We start from the raw sequence: 24,208 nt of genomic DNA, 5'->3' as shown, positions 1-24,208 counted from the left end.
ATTCTGCTAATCCCTTCCTTCTCACTTTATAATGCTTGTTTTGACGCGGAGTGGACTTAGTCAAAATAGATAATTAAGCCCCCTTTTCCACACGTATTTTTAATAATAATAATGCCAAAATATATTTATCATCTCTAATAAATATTTCAATTTTATGTTTATTTTTTAATAATTTTTTTCTTTTTTTTTCCTTTATAAAATAAAATAAAATATTTTTTATCCTCGATATTTTTTTAATCTAATAAATTTTATATTTTTACTCTTTTGATAAAATTTTTCATTAGTCTCTTTTAAAAAAGTTAGTCTTTCTGAAAAAAGACTAATAAAAAAATAAAATTATTTTATCAGGAAATAAATACAAAATTAACTAAGTAAAAATTAAGAAATATATCAAGAACCAAAAATAAATACCTATTTTTTAATAGAATAATTTTGTGTCCTTAATGTTTTTTTAAAAAAATCAATTTAGTCTTTCATGTTTTTAATTTTATTAAATTGAACCTTCCTAAAATCATGTTAAGGACGAAAATAATCTTTTTAAAAAAACACATATATTTATTTTTATGTGACGTTTAGCAATTGATGACAAGATTAATTTAAAGGTAATAAAAAATATTAAGAGACTAAAATAAAACTTTTAAGATATAAATGATCAAACTAAAAAAACTAAAGCATAAAGAGTAAATATGTCTTTTAACCTGTAAAATATAAATATTTAATTCATCCATACGTCCATTTATAATTAAATAAAAAATAATTAAAAAATATTTTGATTCAGGGGTCATACAATTGGCATAATTATAAATTCATTTAATATAGTAAAATATAATAAAAAAAATGTAGTAAGTGCATGGTGACAATGATATCCACTACTGTATGAATGGAAACGATAGTCATATCTTGTAAAGTGGAAAACCCTAATAATCGAAGACAAACATTTAACGGTGAATCCGTGCATGAGACGCATGTCTGATAATATTGTCAAGTTGGTTTCAGACGCAAAGAGCATTTTAGTGATAAATTTTAAAGATTTTAGATCATTTTTTTTCAGTGATAAGATCTGATTTTTACATTTTAGATAATTTTTTTAAGTCTGACATGGATCTCACATTTAAATATTTTATTTAATTATTTGTTAAATTAAATATAAATAATTAAGTAATTAATTTTAATGAAACATTGAAGAAAAAATAATAAATATTAAAAAATAGGAAAATTGAACATAAATTTAATTTTTATTTATAACTAAATGTTAAAGAAATAAAAAATACATAAATTAGATAATAAAAAAATTTGAAAAATATTAATGTCAAAGAAAAATTAAATTTCATTATTGTTGTGACCATAACATTTTCAAATATGCTCCACCAAATCGGCTTGAAGTTGTTGATGAATTGTTCTTGTATGCATAACGCAAGTATGTAACAAAGTCAGGAGGAGTATCATGAAATACTTCAACATTTGAAATGTCATTTTTTACGTGATCATAATCAACATCGACATTATCATTGAACGTATCTTGTTTGTCTTTGACAATCATGTTATGCAATATAATGCATGCCAACATTATATCATTCATTGTATCTATGTTCTAGGCACGCGATGGATCACATATAATTGCGAATCGAGATTTAAGCACATGAAACACTCATTCCACATCCTTTCTCATTGTTTCTTGAAATTTTACAAATAATTTTCTTCTAGGACCTTGTGGCATTGGTATGGTCTTCACAAATGTGGGTTAATCTGGATAAATACCATCTGTAAGATAGTACCCCATATTATATGGAGTTCCATTAATTGTAAATTGTATTGGAGGAGCTCGACCTTGCAAAATGTCATCAGACACAAGCGATTGGTTTAACACATTAATGTCATTGTTTGAACCTGCAACTCCAAAAAATGCATGTCAAATTCACAAGTCTTGTGAAGCGACGACTTCAAGTATTATTGTAGGTTTGCGATTATCACCTCTACGATATTGGTCCTGTCATGCAACTGGACAATTTTTCCACTCCAAATGCATGCAATCAATAGAACCTAACATACCTAGAAACCCTTATGCATCTCCAATTTGTAGTAGGTGATTGATGTCATTGTTGTTGGGTCTTTTCAAATACTCTTGTCCAAATATCTCATTAACACCCCTTACAAATTTTTGTAAGCATTGAGTTGCAGTGCATTCGTCAATTCTAACGTACTCATCCACACAATCAGCATGTGATCCATATGCAAGTATACGAATAGCTGCAATGCACTTTTGTAATGGCGAGAGACACATTCTACCAACAACATCAGATCTCATTTGAAAATACTCATCATGATTACTAAGAGCATTGATAATTCGGATGAACAATTTTTGTCGTATTTGGTACCTACATCGGAATTGAGTCTTGGTGTATATCGAATTTTCTGAGAAGTAGTCATTCATCAATCGTAGATGTTCATCTTCACGATTGCGATTAATGACTCTTCTAGGCCTTCTTTGTTGACTGTTGTTGCCTCCTTGTTGTTGCATCGCACATAAGTATCTCATGATTTGTTCATCACTATCGTCAACTGTTTCGTAAACAATTTGTTTCCAATCTTGGTCCAAAGTCATTATTTCAACCCATTGTATGAATGATTGAATGCACAAACAAGTGAAAGAAGAATATTGTTTGAAGGAAACGTACAACAATGAATGAGAATTGAACAAGTAAATACCAAATTGTACAACATCTAGTTCCATAATGGCTAGTTTCAGAAATTAAAAAAATGAACAAATTATAATACGGTTAAAATAAATAAATAAAACAAATCAAACATGATTCCTAAAAATAAAAATTAAAAGACAGTTACTACAAATTAAAACTACCTAATAAATTAATACTAGATTCCTAAGTTATTCCGAATTATTTTACAAAAGGTTTCATGGTATTTGAGTTGAGTCTCAGACATTGTAGAGTGTCCTTCATTAGAATGTCGTAATACTCCTTTTTCAATTCTTTCTCCCTTAAGGCTGCTAGTTTGGTGTTGACAACATTTTTTCCCTCATTGCTTCCTCTACACTAGTCAAATCAACAGTATTGGTAGATGTTCCTACTCCTTTCCCCTTGCTCTTCCTTTTGGCCGTCTTTTGTCCCATTGGACGGACAATTGTAGACGGTGTATCAGCTTTAGCATCTTCGATCAGTGTTTCTGGATTAGATGATGAAGAATATGCCTTAGATGTCGAAATCTTCATCTTTTTGGAGCAATTTTTAGTAAACTACTCTAACCATTTAGGTTGATCTTTCAAGAGTCGCCAAGCATGTTCCAAACCAAAATTGGTTCCTTTGTCTTCCTTCCAAATGGCATATGCATTAAGCATGATATCGTTATTTGTGCAACCACTTTTCTTCAATGATATTGCTTGCTTGTAATGACTCTTGAATTTTTTCACACCGAGATTAATTTTTTATCATTGTGATTTCAATTGATTAACTGTTCTTTCACAAAGTTCACCTCGAAATTTGTTGTAATTTTCCATGACACTCAACCAAAACGCTTTTTTTCCTTGACCAACTCCAACAATTGGATTAGTTGAGATGTTGAGCCATGAACTAATGAGGTGTGTATCTTTTTCAATTGCAAAGGCGATTCGAGGCTTCCTTTATGTCAAAGACCCTCCTACTTCGTCAATGGTGATCTCGTCTAGCCCAATTTGGAAAGAAAATTGTGGAAATTACGAACCAATGTCATCATTTGAAACCATTGTAGGACTGTTTGCGCGGATTGAAGGAAATATTTGCAAACTTTGAGAATTAACGGTAGAAGCGATTTGAGTGTTTAACATAAAATAATTTGGTGGTGGTGATGGTAAAAAAGGAGGGGGAAAAAAGAAGACAATTTTGTGAATTTTGGATTGAAGGAGACATGTTGTGATTTTGTATAAAAATTTATATAATTTTGCCAATCAAATTGATTTGGATCCATTTGAAAAAAAAAATTAAATGAGCTTGAATTTGGAAAAAAAATTAATTGAGATTGAATTTGGAAAAAAATAAATGAGATTGAATATGAAAAAAAATTAACTGAGATTGAATATGAAAAAAAAGTGAGTTTGAATTTGAAAAAAAATTAACTGAGATTGAACTTGGAAAAAAAATTAAATGAGATTGAATATGGAAAAAAAATTAATTGAGATTGAATATGAAAAAAAAATGAGCTTGAATTTGGAAAAAAAAGTTAACCTTGAATTTAGAAAAAAAATAACTGAGATTGAATTTGCAAAACAAAATTAACTGAGCTTGAATTTGGAAACTAGAGGTTGACAAATGAAAAATGAGAATGTCAATTGGGTGTACAAATTGTTACTATTTGAATTAATTTATACTGTGCAAACCACTTTCCGACTGTTCAGATTTTTTTTTTGACCGTTGTACTATGTAAAACATTTTTTTCGACTATTACACTATGCAAAATGCTTATTGTGTAGTAATGGTCACTATGTACACAATGACCATTTTCAATCCCTCAACCTTCCCCAGCGTCCACTCTCCTCTCTTTTTTTCTTACTTTTTCCTCCTCCCTCTCTCATGCCTCTTCATCTCCCATGCTCCACTATCTCCTTTCCCCACTCAGATTTTTTAATTTCCCCATTTTTTCCTCTTCCTCCTCCCTCTCGGCCTCTTCATCTCCCACGTTCCACGTTTTTTTCTCATTGTTTCCCCCTTCCCTCTCCCCCTCCTACGACACCCAACGTGCACTCAACAAAGGTATTTTTTTTCCTTCCTCTTATGTTCTTCCATTTTCGTTTTTGTTTTTTTTTCTTCTTCCATTGTTTTTTGTCATTCCTGTAGATTGGTTGTTGGTTTGTTGGTCCTGTTTGTAATTTTATTTTTAAACATTGTACAAAGATTTTCAGGGTTCTTCTACAAGAACTCATTCTTCATCCTAGAGATCTCTGCACTATCTTTATTGCAAGATTAGATCTTGAGTATAATATATTTGCTCAATATCTAACATTAAAGATGCTTTAATAGAAAATCAACATTTTTTAAAGCATATTATTATTGCAGGGAGCATTTATTGATTTTGTTGATAATTAATTTTTGGAGAATCTAATCGGTCATCTTGAATATGATTCTTTTCTCTCAATCACATTTTTTCAACCACATTTTGCAGATCTTAAAATGATTACAGTTTTAGTCTTTAAAAAAAATTATTGATATTCTCACTTTTCAATGAGATATTAAAACATTTATTCCATTTTTATCTTGTAATAAATAATATTATCTTGAAATAATTAATAATATATCTATTGAAATTAAGAGAGAAATATTTTAATAAAATCATTCCCTAATAAATGTTAATTATCTTGAAATACTTACTTTTTGGGCATGTGTGAAAAAACCTTAAATATCAATTATTTTGGGACAAAAAGAGTGATTTTTATATATTTTTTAATCTATTTAATGTGGTTTTATCATCAAATAATCATATTTTAATGATTAAATTATAATTTTGATCTCCTAATTTTAATTGTAACATTTCTTCAAATTTTATAAATTGACCATTTTAATTTATCTGTTAATAATTTTGATTAATAAAGTTAATAGGTTAGTTATAAACTAATTTTTTTACAAAAGTTAATTACAAATAAATTAAAAATTATTAATTATTTAAAAACTTAATTTATAATTAATTTAATAACTTTACTAGTCATAGTCATGATTATTAGTTAATAATTTAACCGATGATATTATTTTTATACAAAATTAATTAACTTAATATTAAAATAAAAAATTATAGACATATTACAAATTTAGAATTAGAAAAAAAAAGTTGGAGAGACCATGACCCCATCCTTCCAAATACCTAACTTATAAATACGTACAACTTGACTTGACCATTCAAAATATGTCATGTATCAACATCCTTCTATGTGAGAGATAAAGTTAGCATACAAAATATCTTAACAAGGCTTCACATTTAATGGAGCCATAAAGAAACTCTATTTGATTTAGAGCATTAAAAAGTTAATACCTTAACTACTTTTTTTTAGGGTAATACCTTAATTACTGTGGGACTTACTTGTCATGGGTCTTCGAAATTGAAAAAAAAAACTTTTTTGTGATTTCATATTTTTTATCAGAGTTTCTATGTTACGTTTAATAATTTGGGAGATTTTGATACTATTAATTGTTTAACTAATTAAATTATATGTCACCTTTTGATTATTTTTTTTCAAATTATTTTTTGATTATTAATTTTAGAAATTTTAAGTTGTAAATTTTTTCAATTAAAAAATATGATTAAAGATAACCTTACAAGAAGTCTAAAATCTTTTAGTTACTTTTAACACTTTTTATAAAAAATCTCTTGAGATTTAGGGTTTAAAAATTTCTTATTATTATTTCTTAAGCATAGGTTTTATAAAAAGTGTGAAAGTAACTAAAAATATTTTAGGGTTTAGATTTCTAATTTTAAAAGTGTGAAAGTAACTAATTTTAAAAAGTTACAATTTTCAAATTTTTAAAAATAATAATTAAGGATTAAGTAAAAAATAATAATTAATAAGAAAATGACATATAATTTGATTGGTTAAAAATTTAATAGAATTAAAATTTCTCAAATTATTGGATCACCATAAAAACTCATTTTTTATTAATATTAAAAAACATGTTAACCAAACACCCGTTGCTAATATATCTATCAATATAATATATCCGAATGAGGCATGCATAAGACTAAAAAAAATGAGAATTTCATGGATTGTTTCATGTGTGGTATATAGCAGTCGCTTCCATTATTCCCATCTTAATGTCAGTGTATCTAATTTTCCTAATGGACTTTTCATTAACTTGAAACAGGTGGCATGTGAAGACGATTTGGGAGAAAATGTCTTACCCTTAACTCGGGGTACACGCTTCACTTGACTTATAATCCATTGATAAAAAATACGCATGGAAATTGGAAACAGAATAAAAATATTGGATAAAAAAAAGTTTGGAGATGTTGATCGGTCATCAAATAATTTAACAACTAAAGTCATAAATATAAAAAAATTTAACGATTAAAATCATAATTTATCCTTTTTTGAAATATATATTAATGTATTTGTATCTTATATTAAAAAAAATTCATGCATCTCATCCCCTATTCGTACCCAATTTTAGTTGTTGAAAAATAATTTAAATTTGTAATTTCAAATCTTTAAAATATTATTTAGATTTAAAAAGAGTGTTATCTTATTTTTAGAATGTTGTTTAGAATATATATATATATATATATATATATATATATATATATATATATATATATTAAAGATTTATTTACTCATTTATAATTAAGATTCTAGGATTTATAAATAGAGACTTTTGACATGAGAAGAATTACACCCTCAAGAGAGATCATCACTCTAAGCTAAGTGAGAGAGGAGGTTATCATGTGAAGAAATGGTTTATAAATTTGTCCAATTTATTCAAAAACTGTGAGACTATGAATGTAGGAATGATTAACAAATTCTGTTTAGGAATGATTATTACAAAAAAAAAAAAAAAAGCTTACAAATATGTGATCTTTTCTTTTTAAACTTATGGTAATGTCTTTTGTTTTGTTATGTGTTTTCTCGTCAATATGAATCAAGTAAACAGAAGTGTGTTTTTCCCAACACCATAGATGAAAGATGGAAAAGGAACATGAATCAAAACGATTAGGATGGAGAAGGAGAAGTGATTGTACAATTGCTACCTAGACTTTTTTTCATTGATGCAGACAAAGGTGGGTTCACTGGGTTAAGCAATAAGCAGTGACAAATTCTGGTAGATATATAGGCTGAACAATAAGCAGTGTTGAGAGGATGATGGGTAATTAAAGAAATAATCTGGATTATTGATACAAGAGTGTCTAATCAAATTACTAGAAATTTAATTGATATTTCTGCACAAGCTGGAAATTATGTAAGGATGCTCCGTGTGATTGTTAAATGCAAAGAAGATTATGTTAATTAAGAAGGAAATTATGATTCTTGAAGGTAGATTGAAACTTAGCAATGTGCTATATGTTCCTAGATTAAACTGCGACTTGAGAGGACGTTCATTGGAATGAGTAAACGAAGAGAAGGCACTAGTTCATTGATCCTAGTTGCATCAATATTTTCAAATTAGCAAAATGGAATAAACCAAATCACAAAATGACAATATCTAACATACTTAATTTAAGCACCAAAAGGTTCCAAGTACATCAATAAAGCAAAAACATAATTTGCTTTGTAATTACAATACGCAAAAAATTACATTGCTCACAAAGCTATTACAATCATTCACTAGACTTGTCACCATCTCCTTTTCCATTAGCTAGAGAAGCTGCTAGCAATGTCCCCTTTGTAAAAAATTGTCGCTTTATCAATGTGAAGTTTAAGGGTCACTCAATGTTGTAATTAGGTGGACTATTATATCTAAATGGCATTAGTTCAACATGTCTAAAATGTGGGGGTTCTTCGAAAAGATTCCTCGAACCAGTGTTGCTCTTCACCATAATACAAGGAATCAATAAAAGGAACAAGAAGAGGAGAGGAAACCATAAGTATTCTCAAACCTAAAGCAAGCTTCCCTTCACCTCCATAGCTCCAAGCCCACACCAGTCCTATAACTGAAACTCGTAAAACCATAATCAATGATAATTCTTAGACACACAAAATATTGATGCTTCAACCCAACCATGTTGCATAATGGGGAGAAAATAACATACAAAAATAAATAAATCTAAGAATTAATAAAGTATTTTATAAAACTTCTGATATGTAGGGTATGGACAGTTCCCTAACACCCTTCAACTTCTGTCTCTCTCCCCCCACCCCCAAAAAAAAAGTGATGAAAATTAAAACCTAAAAGAAGTGTCATATGTACACCGTATAATAGATGAAGTCAATCATAGATGTATCTTGAAATACACACTGACACATGAAGAAAAATATACATTTACATGACTGACCCAATAAACCAACTAAAACTTAAGTTTTAAGTCCATTAATATAAAGTTATTTGCTATTAGTTTTTAAAGTAAAAAAAGACCTCACATATTAACTAAAATGACTTGCATATCACTCATTTCTTTAAGGTAGAAAATGTTTTTCTCAACTTTGACCTCATTTTCTATTGAATTGGCCCTCATCACGAATAAATTTGATGGAAAATGTGGTATTATGTAAACAAGTTTAAAGAATGATGAAGATGGAGGTTCAAAATTAGGGTTTAAATAATAATAAAGATAGAATAAAAAAGAGGGTTTTAAAAATAACAAATATGGAGGTGTAAAAGTAGGGTTTGAAAGGGTATGGTTGATAATTAAAAAAATATAAACAAAAGGAAGGGGGGGGGGGGGGGTGTAAAAATAGGGCATAAAAGGGTATGATTGTTAAAACATAATTCCAAAAACTACTTTTCAAAAATGATATATGTTGTTTTGAAAAGTTGTTTTTAGGATTAGGTATTTTGTTGAAACATAGTTCTGGAAATTACTTTTTAGAATTGATATATATGATTCTGGAAAGTATTTTCCAGAACAACATTTTAACAAATAAAATGGTATAATTGACAACAAAAGAATAAAAAGAGTAGGGATGGAGGAGTGTACTTAGAAAATTAGAGGTGTAAATAGCAAGTGCCACACTTTAGTTTTGTGCTCCTCGCTGTCCCAATGAGACTAAATCCACTGTAACAAGTATGATGGAAACTCTTCCTCTAAGCTCCTAAGTAATGGAAGGTGATAGATTACGTGCGATGATTCTAACAATAAATTCAGTAAAAACGAAAACTAAGAGATAATTAAAACTGGAAAAGAATGTGAACCTTTTGGTGTGTATCCTTTTTGTGTGTGTGTGCGTGTTATTCTATTGCATAAAGGTATATCATATTTATGTGATATTATTTGAATTTCAGTTGAGAGAATTTAAAAGTACTTTTATTAACAAATCTTCCTTTTTACCATTTTATGTATTGGAATTTAGAACTGTATATATTGTAATTTATCTAAATATAGCCTTAATCATTTTGATCCCATTATACTTGCTGATGGTTGCTTGGTTTTTAAGACACTTGTTAAGGTATGTCGCAGGTACATGATGATGTGCTTCTGGGCTCATGTGAATTGGGTTTTAGATTCTCCTTTAATTAGGACAGATGTAGTTTATGATAATTGAGCCGTTTAGGTATAAGACGTGCCCAGAGCATTTTGTAAGGTCAGAATTTTACTTCATAACTTTTTTTTTGGAAAATAATTTCGTTATATTGAAAAATGATTATACTTGTCTTGAAGCTAAATAAAGTATTAATGGTTAAATTATAAAAGGTCACGCACAAATTAAGGAGAACTTTAGTATAAAATAGAAACGGGATGTTAATATCTTATTAGACGCCAGACAAGAAAAGGAATATACTTGTTTCTTAGTACAGTTGTCTTGCCATATATTATTTATAATTGGCAAATACTATCAATTATATAACAAAGATTAGAAACTATGAATTAATTAATATAAAATTATTTTTTAAAATTTAATTAGTAATCTTAATTTAAGTTTCAAACATGTAAACATTTAGAGACTTAGATTATTTTCATCACTGAAAAAGATAAATATAATTTAGAAAAAATATATTATCAATAATAATAATAATAATAATATATAAATAATTTGGGAAAGGAATTAAGAAGGCAGAGTGTGTAGTGGTGCTATCTCTATAATTGCATCTTTATTGAGTTCCGTGACATGGATCCATGTCAGATGTCCTTAGACCACTTTTTCTTTTGAACCTCTCTCCCTTCCCTTTCTTCTGCCTTCTAGGCTCCAACATTGACCCCTTACCCTTACCTTCACCAAATCAACCCCACTATGCCATCGTGATTTGTTGCATCATATGGATCGTGCCCTTACCCTACGTGTCACTTCTTTTACTTTGCAACCTTAATCCCATTGCTACTATATTGTGCAAGGATATATACTTCCGTAGATTGTATAAGAATATCATAAGGGTAAAAGTAAGATTAAGGTGATTTTCACAGTGGCGTGCATAAAAGTATGTGACGAATTCTCAATCATTATTCTAGTTTGTCTAGTAAGAAATGCATAAAAATAACTTATAATCTTAATCTTAATATACATATATATATAAAAAATTATCATTATCAACAAAATTTATATTATCATCTGATAAATTATAGATGATAATTTTCTTTAACAACTGCTAGTCAGAACCATTAGTTAAACAAATCAAAAAAAAGAAAAAATTATTGAAATACTTAATATTATATTATTTATGATTTTTTTACTTTAATAATAATTATCTTAAAAATCATATTTACTATTATTTTTTATTGAATGCAGCGTGAAATTTTTTACACTAACCATACATAAAAATTTAAACTTATTTCATCATTCTTTGATAAACATGAACAAATTAAAAAGAGAAAGTTCATGTTTTGAATTTTGAAGTTCAATTGTAATTCCCACACAAGTAGTTAATTAACAGTTTTTACATATAAAAACATTTAAATTTATACAACAGATACAACTTCACATTTGATTTTAACTTGCTATGTTGTCTAACTGTGATTAATGGGGACTATTAAAGCCATTATTGTAGCGTTTGGTTTTGGTCATTTCAATTCAAAATCGAAACCCAATAAAGCAAGGTGGCGCCACAGGCACACAACCATGTTGTGTTTCTGTTAGCAAAAAAATTACCACCGAAACTCAGTCTTTTTGTAACGTAATGTGTCCACGTCCAAGGCCAACAATGGTAATTGATTAGATAATAACATGTGAATATGAAGTCTGAACACTGTATTTGTATAGTGTATGGTAATTGTATTATAACACAAAAGCCAGAAACAAAAGCAGCCAAAAAGCAAAAGATGGTTCAGCACTGGTAATAAGAAGACCATAGGCTGGCTATTACTACACACACAGCACATGTTATGAAAACGAAAAGAAAAAGCTACTATGTTGTATTTTTCTGATGGCACTTGTGAATAATTGAATGCTATGGTGAGGGTCTTTTGGGGCGTTTACTCCAAAATATTCCTGAACCATAGCAATCTGCAATCTCCCCGTACGCATCATTTGATAGTTTAATCATCAAAAACAGCCACAGCACAGCACAGGCCTCATCAGTTTTGTGTTGCTGTTCCTGAAACATACACAGATCAGGTAGCAGGAGGAGGAGGAGTTGCACTTTGCTCAACTCTCCTCACTCTTTTCTTCTAACAGATAGATAGATAGATACATAGTGAGAAAGAAAGATGGTTTCTGAAACCTCACTCTCTTCTTCTAAACGCTCTCCAGCTACTCCTAAGTTCTGCAACTCATTCACTACTAGGTACTTCAGCAACACCCGCATGTCATATCCTCTCTTTGTTTCTTGTTTCTATCTATTTGACTATGTTATGTATGTCTTGTTGTGGGAGTGTAATATGTACTAGTGTGTCTATATTTCATCTGATAGTAGATTAAGAATCTAACTTCATCTCTAACCAAGGTAGTCTAGTTTAGTTGATTGAGTAGGGTGCGTGAGTTATTGTAAACCTCCTGATACCTGTCTTCAATTCTTATGGATAAAAAAAGAGGATGTAACTTCATGTCCTTGTTTTGCTACTCTTCATTTCATCCTAGTTCTATCTAACTGGTCTTGAAATTAAAGTATTTGTTTGCTTGGTATGTCCTTCTGGATTTTATTGACAAAGGTTATGCATATTATCCAACAAAATTTTGATGGTGAGATATTTTCAAGTTTTTGAGCTAGACAGAGATTATCTAAATTCTTGGGAACATTCAAGATGAATTGCATGCTAAAAGACAACATTTTTTATGTGCTGCTATTCTCAACTCTTTCATTTGTTTCATTGTGAAATTTTTTTGGGTTAGGGGTGGCAAGAGTCAGAGGATGCTGTGGATTTCAGAATTCATGCTTCCTTAATAGGATTTGTGACAGTTGTCATATTGTTTTCTTGATTGCAGGATATTTGCTGATGTTGCTGGTGACATTACAATTGTCGTTGATGGCGAGTCTTTTCTTCTGCATAAGGTAAAATCTTTGAAGATGCGGTTGTGTTCTATTTGTCATTGAGTTGTAAGTTTTTATCCGCTAAACTTTAGTTGTCATGGCTTTAATTTGGGTGTCTCTTTTAACAGCTGCTATGAATCCATTATATGCTAACAAGCAACTAAAATCAACCACTATTTGCCAAAAGTCTTATGCCTACTTTATGATACCAAAGAAAAAAGTAGATGACTTCTATTTGGCTTCTTTTGAGTACAAAATAGCTGCACCAGTCAAGTCAATACTATTCAGTTAATGTCTTTACAGAAACAGTATCTTAATTCAAAATCTATATTAAAACTAATTTATTAGTTTGTGCTTGTTCATGAAGTTTCCCTTGGTGACTCTAAGTGGGAAGATCCGGAAGATGGTGGCTGAAGCCAAGGGTTCCAATGTTTCAAGCTTGGAGCTCATCAACTTTCCAGGGGGTCACCAGACATTTGAACTTGCCATGAAGTTCTGTTATGGAATGAATTTTGAGATTACAACATTTGATGTTGCGCGGCTTCGATGTGCAGCAGAGTACCTAGAAATGACAGAAGAATACAGGGAGCAAAACCTCATCTCAAGAACAGATATTTATCTGAATGAGATTGTATTTCAAAGTCTTCAGAAGTCAGTGGAAGTGCTATCCACCTGTGAGATGTTACCTCCAGATACAGTGGATGAAATTGAAATATCAAACGGATGCGTGGAAGCCATTGCAATGAATGCTTGCAAGGAGCAACTAGTTTCTGGTTTATCTAAATTAGACTGTGATGGTAAATCTGAAGAGCTAAAGGAGGATTGTGTTGCATGGTGGGTTGAAGATCTCTCGGTTTTGCGAATAGATTACTTCCAAAGAGTTATTTGTGCCATGGGAAGAATGGGGGTGAGATCGGACAGCATTATTGCATCACTGATGCATTATGCTCAATCATCATTAAAGGGCATTGGAAAGTGTCAATTTTGGAATCCATCAAGGACAAACTCAAGTCCAACTAGTGTAGAAAAGGACCAGAGGATAATTGTGGAAACTCTAGTAAGTCTCATGCCAACAGACAAAAGCTCTTCCATTCCATTGACATTTTTGTTTGGCATGTTAAAGATGGCTATCATGTTGGGTGCCACTATCCCCTGTAGGCTTGAGCTTGAAAGGAGGATCGCGTTACGGTTGGAAATGGTCTCACTAGATGATCTGCTTATACCATCTCTACAGAGTGGGGACTCCTTATTTGATGTTGATACAGTTCACAGGCTACTGGTGAATTTCTTGCAACGGGTTGAAGAGGAAGAAACCGAAGATTATGGGTATGAATCTGATGGGTTTTGTTCTTCTGGCCATGGTTCTCTGCTAAAAGTGGGACAGCTTATTGATGCTTATTTAGCAGAAATTGCTCCTGATCCCTACTTAAGTCTACAGAAATTCATTGCTTTGATTGAGATACTTCCTGATTATGCTCGTGTTATCGATGATGGCCTTTATAGAGCTGTGGACATTTATTTGAAGGTAACTTTGCTTGAACTATAGGGAAGAAATATCTATGATTCCAAAATTCTAATGGTTGGGCACTTCCTAGTTAAACCTCATATTCTCAATCATGTAACACTTACCCTCACAAAACTAACCAGTTTGTTATGTTTGTTATTCATTTGAGTTTAATAGACATCAATGTAAAAGTTTTTACACTATCAACTAATCACAAATCATTTTTTATATGACATTTAATCTATATAAAAGTCAATAAACTTAACTTAAAAGATGATTCATGATTATATGACTCTAAAAAAACATTTATACTGTAAGTGCATATATTATTTATTCTATTCATTTTCCTTCTTCATGTTGATAATAGCATTTCTTTTCACTCAATGTTCAGGCACATCCAGCACTAACAGAACAAGAATGCAAGAAGCTATGCAAGTTGATAGACTGCCAGAAGCTGTCTGAAGAAGCATGCAACCATGCAGCCCAGAATGACAGACTTCCACTGCAAATGGTGGTGCAAGTCTTGTACTTCGAGCAGCTGCGTTTGAAGAACGCGTTGTCGGGCAGTTCCGGAGACGGGCTGCTGTCGCAGAGAATAAGCAGTGGTGTTCCAAGTGCAGCCATGTCCCCTAGGGACAACTATGCTTCTCTGCGAAGAGAGAACCGGGAACTGAAGCTGGAGATTTCAAGAATGAGGGTGAGGCTGAGTGAGTTGGAGAAGGAGCAGATGTTCATGAAACAAGGCATCATTGACAAGGCAGGAAATGGAAGAACATTCTTAACCTCACTTTCTAAGGGAATAGGGAGAATTGCAATTTTTAGCAGTCAAGGCGGGGGAAAGCGCCAGAAATCAGGTAGGAAGTCTCGGGGTTCGGAGGGGAAAACTGGTAGGAGTAGGAGATATTCTGTTTCATAGATATTGTTCTTCTTCTTAGCTAAGCTTTTACAACACTCTCTATTCACAACTTGTAAATGAGTTGATCAAAAGTTTGTGTTCATCCTTGGTCACACTAGTTTAGCAGTTGAACTTGAATGTCTCTCATTCTCTTCTTTTTCCCTGCTGTATATGATTTCAGCTGCTGAGCTAAGGTCGAATACTACACAGTGACACTGCTTGCTGCAGTGACACCAAGGAAGCTTCATCAAATACCTCAATTCAATGTGTAGCATCACCTTGTCCTAGGGACACAGTAAAAGCATCTCCTTTCTTTCTCTCACTTTCACACCCTCCTGTTGATAAAATTAAAATGCACTTATTTCTTGTCAAACTTGCCCCTTAGATTGCTTGAAAAAGGAAAATAGTGTAACTTATGCCATCAAATACTCAAATGATTCACCACGGGCTTAAGTTTCTGTAAATTCTAATGACAAATTTAATGATACTAACTAAATTAACCAACTTAAAAGATATAATTTAGTTAAAAGAGTCTTATATTTAGGAATAATAAGTCCAAACTTGGCTAGTAGATGCCTATGGGCGACACTAGTAAGTCTGTTGCTTCCTGCACTCAAATATTGCTTTTTGCACCTCTGGATAATTTTTTTTAACCTTTGGACTGGCCAATCTAGAAGCCAAAAATGGTGCAGCTAGAAATTATGGGTGCAGCAAGAAACAGCCCACTAGTAATTGTCTCTATCCATTCTGTCAAAAATCTCATTATTGGTACATTACTGGCATGCAGCATGCTTCACAAATCCGAAACATATTGTTGGTACACAAGTTGTATTGCCACCAAAAATCATTTTTGGTCATGTAAGATATTTTAAGTTATTGTCAAACTCGTACACGAAAACTGTAAGTTCGGGGTAGTTTAAAAACGTCTTTTAAAATTTCTTTGATACAGAAAATCACAGTCAATGAATATTTATGTATTCAATTCAATGATTAAATAGTAAAGTCTTCTCCATGAGAACCAAGAGTGCACCAATCTATTTATATATATTTGATTTGATTCACATCCTAATTCTTCCTAGGAGGCAACAAGCAAGAAATCCATCATGATGAAGGCCTTTTGAATAATAATGTGTCAAGAAACCTGTCATAGTAATGTTCCTTCTAAGTTGCGATCTTCCAATAAATGTTTTTTGTACCCGATAAATATCTTCAGACACTCCATGTGTTATTCTGAGAGAGAGAGAGAAAAAAAACAGAAAAAATATATAAATATGATTGTGATATTTTTTTTTGGTGGAAAAATGCTGAAAAAGAAACAAAGAAATTACAATCTGGATAGACATTCCCAGAGAGTCGAGATGAAGCAAATCCTTAAGCGAGGCCCTGTCTTCGCAAGCACATCTGCACAGGTATTATCCTCCCTGAGGTTGCGGTCGAACTGAATAATCCAAATTCCAATCCCTATGGATAGTGTGAAGCTCATTAGCATAAAGATGTTGCTGAGGGCACCCATCTCTAATCAAGTCATCAACATGCTTAGAGTCAGAAAAGACTGCCATGATCTCAGAGTGCATGATAATAGTATCCCCAGCATAACCATAAAACCCAATTGTTCCTGTCACTGATGAACTCCACACTTACTCGTCGTCTGCAGAAGGATCTCCTGTTGTGCCAAAGGATCTCTCTGATGCTAACTTGTTTCCGGTGTGTACGAGTTCGAAAAAACGAAGGGATACCTGCAAAAGACACTTCGACACTTAAGTGAAGGTTCGACTCATAGCTATCGAGGATGTCAAGTGAATATTCAAGTAAAAAACAGTTTTATGTACCTGAGGCTCTACCCTTTATATACTTATCTTATTGGGCCATGGGTTTATGGGTTAGCATGTTTCGATTACCAATTAGGTAATACGCCTCTTAATTTTGTTTCGATGCTTCTGACCAAATAATTATCCTTAAACGGGTTTATTGATGATAATTATGGTCAAATGATACTCACCACTTGTATATGCAAAAGACTGAGACATGTTATATAGAATAAGAAGGCATATGGCCGAAAGGGTACCCAACTTCATAGGGTATGTCACATTAGGTGTCCGCCTTCTTGTCTTGTCCAAATACTTATCCGGTATACCAACCAAAAAGTCACCACTATGGTTCGTGCAAAGGCCTCCATACCCAGCTTTTCTGACATCAATGGTAACACTCTCATCCACATTTAAGACAATCATCTCAACATCTCCCCACAGCCATGAACCAAAAGTGATGGGCCGAGAAAAGGGCTACTGCATAGGAACATCAAAGGCCCTATAAATAGCTTGTTTCAAAGAAGAGACCCTAGCCACACAAGAAAGGGTAGAAGGTTGGAGTGTGACACCCTCTACCCCGACATACATATAAATAAGAAAAACATATAAAAATACAGAATTTAATTATACCAATTTTATCAAAATCATGTACACAAATTCAATCATGTGGGAAAGGGTCACATTCGCTTCACTATTACCAAATAAAACTTATTAAAAACATATTCGGCTCAAAACAAGGTCGTCAAAGTTTATAAGAGAAATCTTGTTAAACAGTAGAATAAAATAAAGTAAAATAACATCATACAATTGAAATAAAAAAGTATGCCTCAATATCACATGCTATCAGATCATTGTGTCTCAGCGTCCTTTAACACGAGTTTCTTTAAAGTCATACACCTAGTCATCTGCTCCCATGAATACAAGGTTCGAGATCATCACAAGATCTAAACACAAACAATACATAGAGAGTAAGTTATCATATTTCTAAATAAAATACAGATAAACAAAGACATAATTAAAATAAATTATAGAAGTATTTATAACATAGCTCAACTTAATACAATCTACATTACTTCACCACTTTATCATTTAAAATTCATTATAGAAATCACTAATCACGTTATACATGAATCACACACTCGAGTCAAGACGTAACAACACTCATCAATTTCATAATAAATAATTCACAGGCGTTATGCAAAAATTATACTAAGACTCAAGCCTATATGCAATGTGATACCTTGTTAGGGAAAAATCACACCGGACGCTTAGGAGTACATAACAAGACACACCACACAATAAGTATATCAGGTCACTCTCATCAAATAAAATCATAAGGTGACCAATCAGGGTCACTCTGTTTTACGAGAATGCTCCAACCATATGGGAATGAGATCAACATAGGCTTAAAGGAGCACTCAAATCGAGTGTCTTTACCCCAAATGTCTAGACTCCAAAGAATCCGTTAGGACCTCACCTTCCTGATTAAGTTCCAACCCCTATAACAAGTTTTGCATGCAGACACTGCTCATGAATTATACAATACCCATAATCTCACACTCGTGTTTCAAACATGTTTAACACATTGTGCTACAATTTAACACTCTAGGTTTCTAACTAGGAATCATACACTTTCCCTTTAACACTTTGCACATAAACACTCTTCTCAAGGTAAACATCAGTCAGGTTATTGTATAATTCACAACTCACAACACAAGTATTGTCACATCAAGTGTTAACCATACACTTATTCACAACCAAATTTCATGTTCACAATTTAACATCTCATAATGTCACAATCCACCATCACATGTTTACGTGTATCTCAAAAATTAACACATGTTCAAATTTGCACTAACAATGTTATAATCTCAAAGCAATATATTATCTCACAATTCATCACATATTTAATTTATCACTTATACACAATTTAAATCTCAATTTCACGATCTCAATATAACAATTTATCACAATAAACTAGTAAATCTTATCCAAAACACAAACAAATCATACAAAAATGTTTCCCACAACATGGGGAGTAAAACCCCTCAAACAATTTCACATAATCATACAAAAAGAATTATAATACAATAAACATCTCAAAATAAACCTCAATTTGATCCTCTAAGGATTCATACACATGTTTATTCTAACCCCAATCATGATAAACTCATCTCTTACCTCTAAGCGGACTTACATGTGTAGTCTTAATATAACTTTGCAAATCCTAATGGTGGAGATGTGCGGAAATGCATTTCGAACCTGGTGTCCAAATTTCATGACAATCCAATAATTAATGAGTCCGGGAACGTAGTTTTACTAGGATAGCTTTGGGTGTATGCGGGGAAAACAAAGAGCTACATACGAGGGATATTCCCCTCAGTACAAACATTATTTTGAAAATCACAACATTTCGAACAGTGTTCAAATTTCATGACGATCCAACGGTTAAAGAGTCTGAGATCATTATCTTACTGAGATAGGTTTGGATGTATGCAGGAAAAAAAATGATTTTGGAAGAAGGAGAAGGAAAAACGAAATTGAAAAAAAAAAAAAAGATAAGGACATATCCTCAATGTGCAAATTGACCTAATATATTTATTTAGGTACAACCTATTTTTTCTTTATTTTTTATCATTTTATAAACAAAAATTATATTTTACTCTTTTTATCAAATGAATAAATAAAACATCTTTTTTTTATTTTCATTCAAATCATTATTTTTATTTATTTAATTATAAAAATTTTATTATTTTTCTAAAATTTTATTTATTTTTAAATAAAACAATTAATTTATTTTACAAAAAAAAATAATAGATTTTCCAAACAAACACCATTTCTGTTGCACCATTTAGTGCACAAGACAATAGGGACCATGTTCCCAAATCTATGAGAAGCTTGCTTGATCCAAGCAATCCAGTCATCCCCACGAGGACGATCAACCACAAGCCCTCCAAACATCATGAGCATAATCACATCGGAGTAAATACTGCTCAATAGTTTCCTGGTGATTCTGATAAACCGGGCAAGTGTCATCAAGAATAATACCACGGGCCATAAGCAAAGATCAGGTTGGTATTGCTTTGTGGCAAAGCTGCCACACAAAGAATTGGATGTTCGCAGGGAGTTTAAGCTTCCAAATCCAATTCCAGCTAGCCCCACTATAAAACAGCTCCCTTGAAGCCATTTATAGATTGCACTAACTGAAAAAGTGCATGAAACACAAGGCTCCCAGATCCACAAATCCGGAAGGCTTACCACCAGCATGGGTTTAACACTGACAACATCAGCAGCAGCAGATTGAGGAAGAGTAGAATAAAGCTTGTGAAGATCCCAATCCATCCCATTCCAGACATCTTTAACCTTTAGGATAGAATCATAGATATGCACCAAAGGAACTTTGCCACAAAGAGGCTCCTTAGAAGCTAGTTTCACCATCCCCCACCTTAAAAGGCGAAACCACACCTTAGATCCCTCAAAATCTCAACCCGAAACTTAGTTAGGGAGTGCATTAAGTCCCAAACCAGTTTTCCATGAAGAGCAGTATTTTGAGAACGAGCCAGCCTAACACCCAGGCCGTGGCTACTCCTCCTTTTGGTAATAGTCTTCCAGTTAACAAGGTGGAGACCCCTACTCGTATTCCTCTTCCAAATAAATATTATCACAGTTTTATGCAATTCATCACAAACAAACATATTGAGGGTACCAGTTCACCTGCATGTCGTAACTAGACATGCAGGCCAGAGCTGCATTAGTTAGCACAACTTTTCCTGGTTTATTCAGCAGCCTGCCCTTTCAAGCAGCCAACTTGAAAATGATAATGATATGATGTAATAAGAAGAAATAGATATAAAAACAAATTATCCAATCATTGATCACATATTTAAGTGATAAAGTTATTTGTCAATTATCTCAATCACATCATGTTGGTGATATTTTTGGTGTTTTAGGCAAACAAAACAAATTATCCTAATTTTTTTTTGTTTGTCCAGGCACCAAAAATCTAAGATCAACCCTGAGGTGGTCAAAGACCCAGAGTTGGTTAATAACTTGTTTTTTTTTTCTTCATGTAAGTGGACTTCTCCGGTGTGGAATGGCTATTTGCAATGGATGGGTATTTTAACAGCTCAACAACAAGATGTGGTTTTACATTTCAGCAGTTTGAAGGATATGGATAAAGGGCTTGGGAAGAGATTCAAAGGCAAGGCAAGTGATATGGTTCGCTGCTATGTGAGTGTTATGGAAAGCCGGGAATAATCTTATTTTTAAGGAGAAACAAATTAATATTGAGGAAGCATTGCAAGTTGTAAAATCATCTCAGGGAATTGGCTAAAAGAGCCCGTAAAAAAGGTTTTATTTATCAAATGTCATGTTGGTTTAAATGTTTGCAATTGTAGTGTCATGTGTGGTTTGTGGTATGAAGTAATTTTGCATCCACTTTAAATTAGGTTTAAATATTTTTTTTTATAAGTTAGTGTCTCTTTATTTTTGCTAAGTTAATTTTTTTTAATTTTAGTCTTTTTGTAAGTTGACATTTTTTTTAATTTTGGTCAGGTATTTTACTCATTAATAATCTTTGTAATTTTTTTATTAATTTTGATTCATGTAAGATTTTAATTTTTTTTATTTATAATTCTCATAAGTTCTCACTTACAAGGACTAAAAGTGAAAAAATAAAAATTTACAAGAATTAAAAATGAATAAAATATCTTACAATAATCAAAATTAAAAACACAAAGTTACCATGACTAAAATTAAAAAAATAAACTTACACAGACCAAAAAATAAAAAAAAAATAATAACTTATAAAGATCCAAATTAAAACATATTTAAACCCTTGAAAATATTCTCTTTGCTCAATTGGTTGAAGATGATGGAATGTAAAATATACACGAATTTTCTTTGTAGTCAAAACTTAATTTTAAGAGACTTACAATGATATAATCTAAAAGTATATAACTAAATTGACCGTTGAAGCCAAGAGATGTACACATGAATTCCTGGATAATTACAAGTTGAGTTCTTAGGATCTAAAACATATTTAAATCCTTCAAAATATCCTCTTTGTTCAATTGGTTGAAGATGATGGAGTGTAAAATGTACATATGAATTTTCTTTGTAGTCAAAACTTAATTTTAAAAGACTTACAATGATATAATCTAAAAGTATATAACTAAATTGACCGTTGAAGCCAAGAGATGTACACATGAATTCCTGGATAATTACAAGTCGAGTTCTTAGTGTAGCAAGATGGGATTAAGGATTCTCCATTAAAAACAAGGATAAAACAACCCATATATACATAAGATGAAAGATTGTCCTTTGGTGTTCCTAAATGGTCCTTAAACCCGCAAATAAACCAAGCAAGCACGTAAGAATTATTGGCAAGCAAGAACTCTTAAGCTATGGCATTGGTTTGACAAGTTGTGCATGCTGGTTTGGGTTGCCTGACGCTTGCTAACGATGTGATCCAAAAGGATCCACACTTAGATCAAGGTTACTTGGGAGATGACGTCAGGCTCAGGTTGTATCTTTGTCTCAGTCAAACTTGCATGAAAGAGAAGATACAAAGTTGTAATACGTGTAATTTCTCCCCACTCCATTTATTTGATACTCAACTTTAGTGATGAGAAAATAGGTTAAAATTAAATTAAACTTCCAAATTCAAAATTAATAACTTTCCCTGAATTTGTTCAGTCGACACATGCTATTTTTAAATAGAGAAACAGGGAAAATTTTATTAAGGAACATATGACTATCATTTAAATCGTAAATTGATAATCACTTGCCTAAGAAAGTTTTGTACTAGCTAGCTAGAGAATTTCAATCAGGATGAAGTTTAACCTTTTTTTTTTCTATACTTGCTCTACTTGATTACGTTAGTGTTGAATACATCAGTCTAGAAATAAGATTGCTAATGCAAAATTCAAGGACTAATTTACTCCACTGGCTTCATTTAAAGAGTCGTGAGTGGTTTAATGAAGCATCACTTGTCTAAATTTAATGAAAGTGTTTATTAAGTATCATAAAAGACTGGTAAAGATGTGATAATTTTACTCATATTGTATAAGATCAAATTTTTAATAAATTAATATTGTTCTAAATCAGCGTTTTATTTTTTTAAAAAATAGAATTAAATTAAATAAACTTATATTATTTAAAATCAATTTTTAATATTTAAATATTTTATTAATATCATTTAAAAAAAATCTTTGCAGATTAGGTTTTTTATATTCAATTTTTGTTTAGTGACCAAATATTTTAAATAAAATTAAAATAAAAAAATATAATAATTCTTTAAAATAAACAATTTGACATTAAACAAAATTAAAAAAAAAAGTAGAATTCTATGTATTCATAATAATGAAAAAAAAGTATGGTAGTATGTCATCTAGTGTCTAGTTTTCCATAATAAATTAGTAATATTAAAGTAGGTAAAACAGCTTTTAAATTGAATAAAATGGTAAAAAAGATGTTTTAAAAAGATTTATGAGGATAAAATTGAGAAGAAAAAACAACTAATAACTTATAAGTACACATGACAATGGGTTGGGTCAAGAGAAAACTTGTCTATCCTCAATCCTTGTTCCTACAAAAGACAGGGCGAGTTCGAATTCAAATTTATAAAAGGCGGGAGAAAAAAAGTAGAATCTAATCCTATTTCCATCATATTTTATCCAGTTCATGAAATCCTATAGCCCTAGGAACGTATCTCATTTAATAAATAAATTCTACTTTTAGTTAAATATATAATTTATATTTAATTCAGTAAAAAAACTTTTTTATTTAACTATTATTATTATTATTATAATACTATTATTCATTTAACTATTAAAATAATTATTTTATATTTTAAATAAATATGAAAATAACTGCACCATTATTTTTATAGTTAATAATTACATATAATATATATAATAATAAAATTATGTATAAATGTATAATTATATATAATAGTTATAATATATATATATATATA

General features: G+C 31.3%; 1 protein-coding gene and 1 pseudogene across 2 annotated transcripts; one reads left to right on the top strand and one right to left on the bottom strand.

Moving 5' to 3' along the window:
• Positions 1-1,320: 1,320 nt before the first annotated feature.
• LOC114397377 lies at positions 1,321-2,602 on the bottom strand (annotated as a pseudogene).
• A 9,267-nt stretch (positions 2,603-11,869) lies between these two features.
• Positions 11,870-15,865, top strand: LOC114394618 (BTB/POZ domain-containing protein At3g08570-like). 2 transcript variants are annotated; one of them, XM_028356255.1, is made up of 5 exons: positions 11,870-12,338; positions 12,977-13,043; positions 13,390-14,547; positions 14,918-15,380; positions 15,603-15,865. In XM_028356255.1, exons 1-5 carry the CDS (start codon positions 12,262-12,264, stop codon positions 15,632-15,634), a joined length of 1,797 nt encoding a protein of 598 aa, XP_028212056.1. In that variant the 5' UTR covers positions 11,870-12,261; the 3' UTR covers positions 15,635-15,865. The 2 variants fall into 2 exon arrangements, with proteins under 2 accessions (XP_028212056.1, XP_028212055.1); XM_028356254.1 differs by having other exon boundaries at positions 14,918-15,865.
• Positions 15,866-24,208: the final 8,343 nt, after the last annotated feature.

The sequence above is a fragment of the Glycine soja genome, chromosome 18, assembly GCF_004193775.1.
Source record: "Glycine soja cultivar W05 chromosome 18, ASM419377v2, whole genome shotgun sequence".
Lineage (NCBI taxonomy): Eukaryota > Viridiplantae > Streptophyta > Magnoliopsida > Fabales > Fabaceae > Glycine > Glycine soja.
The sequence above is the reverse complement of the archived record's forward strand: the minus strand, read 5'-3'. Positions and strand labels throughout refer to the sequence as shown.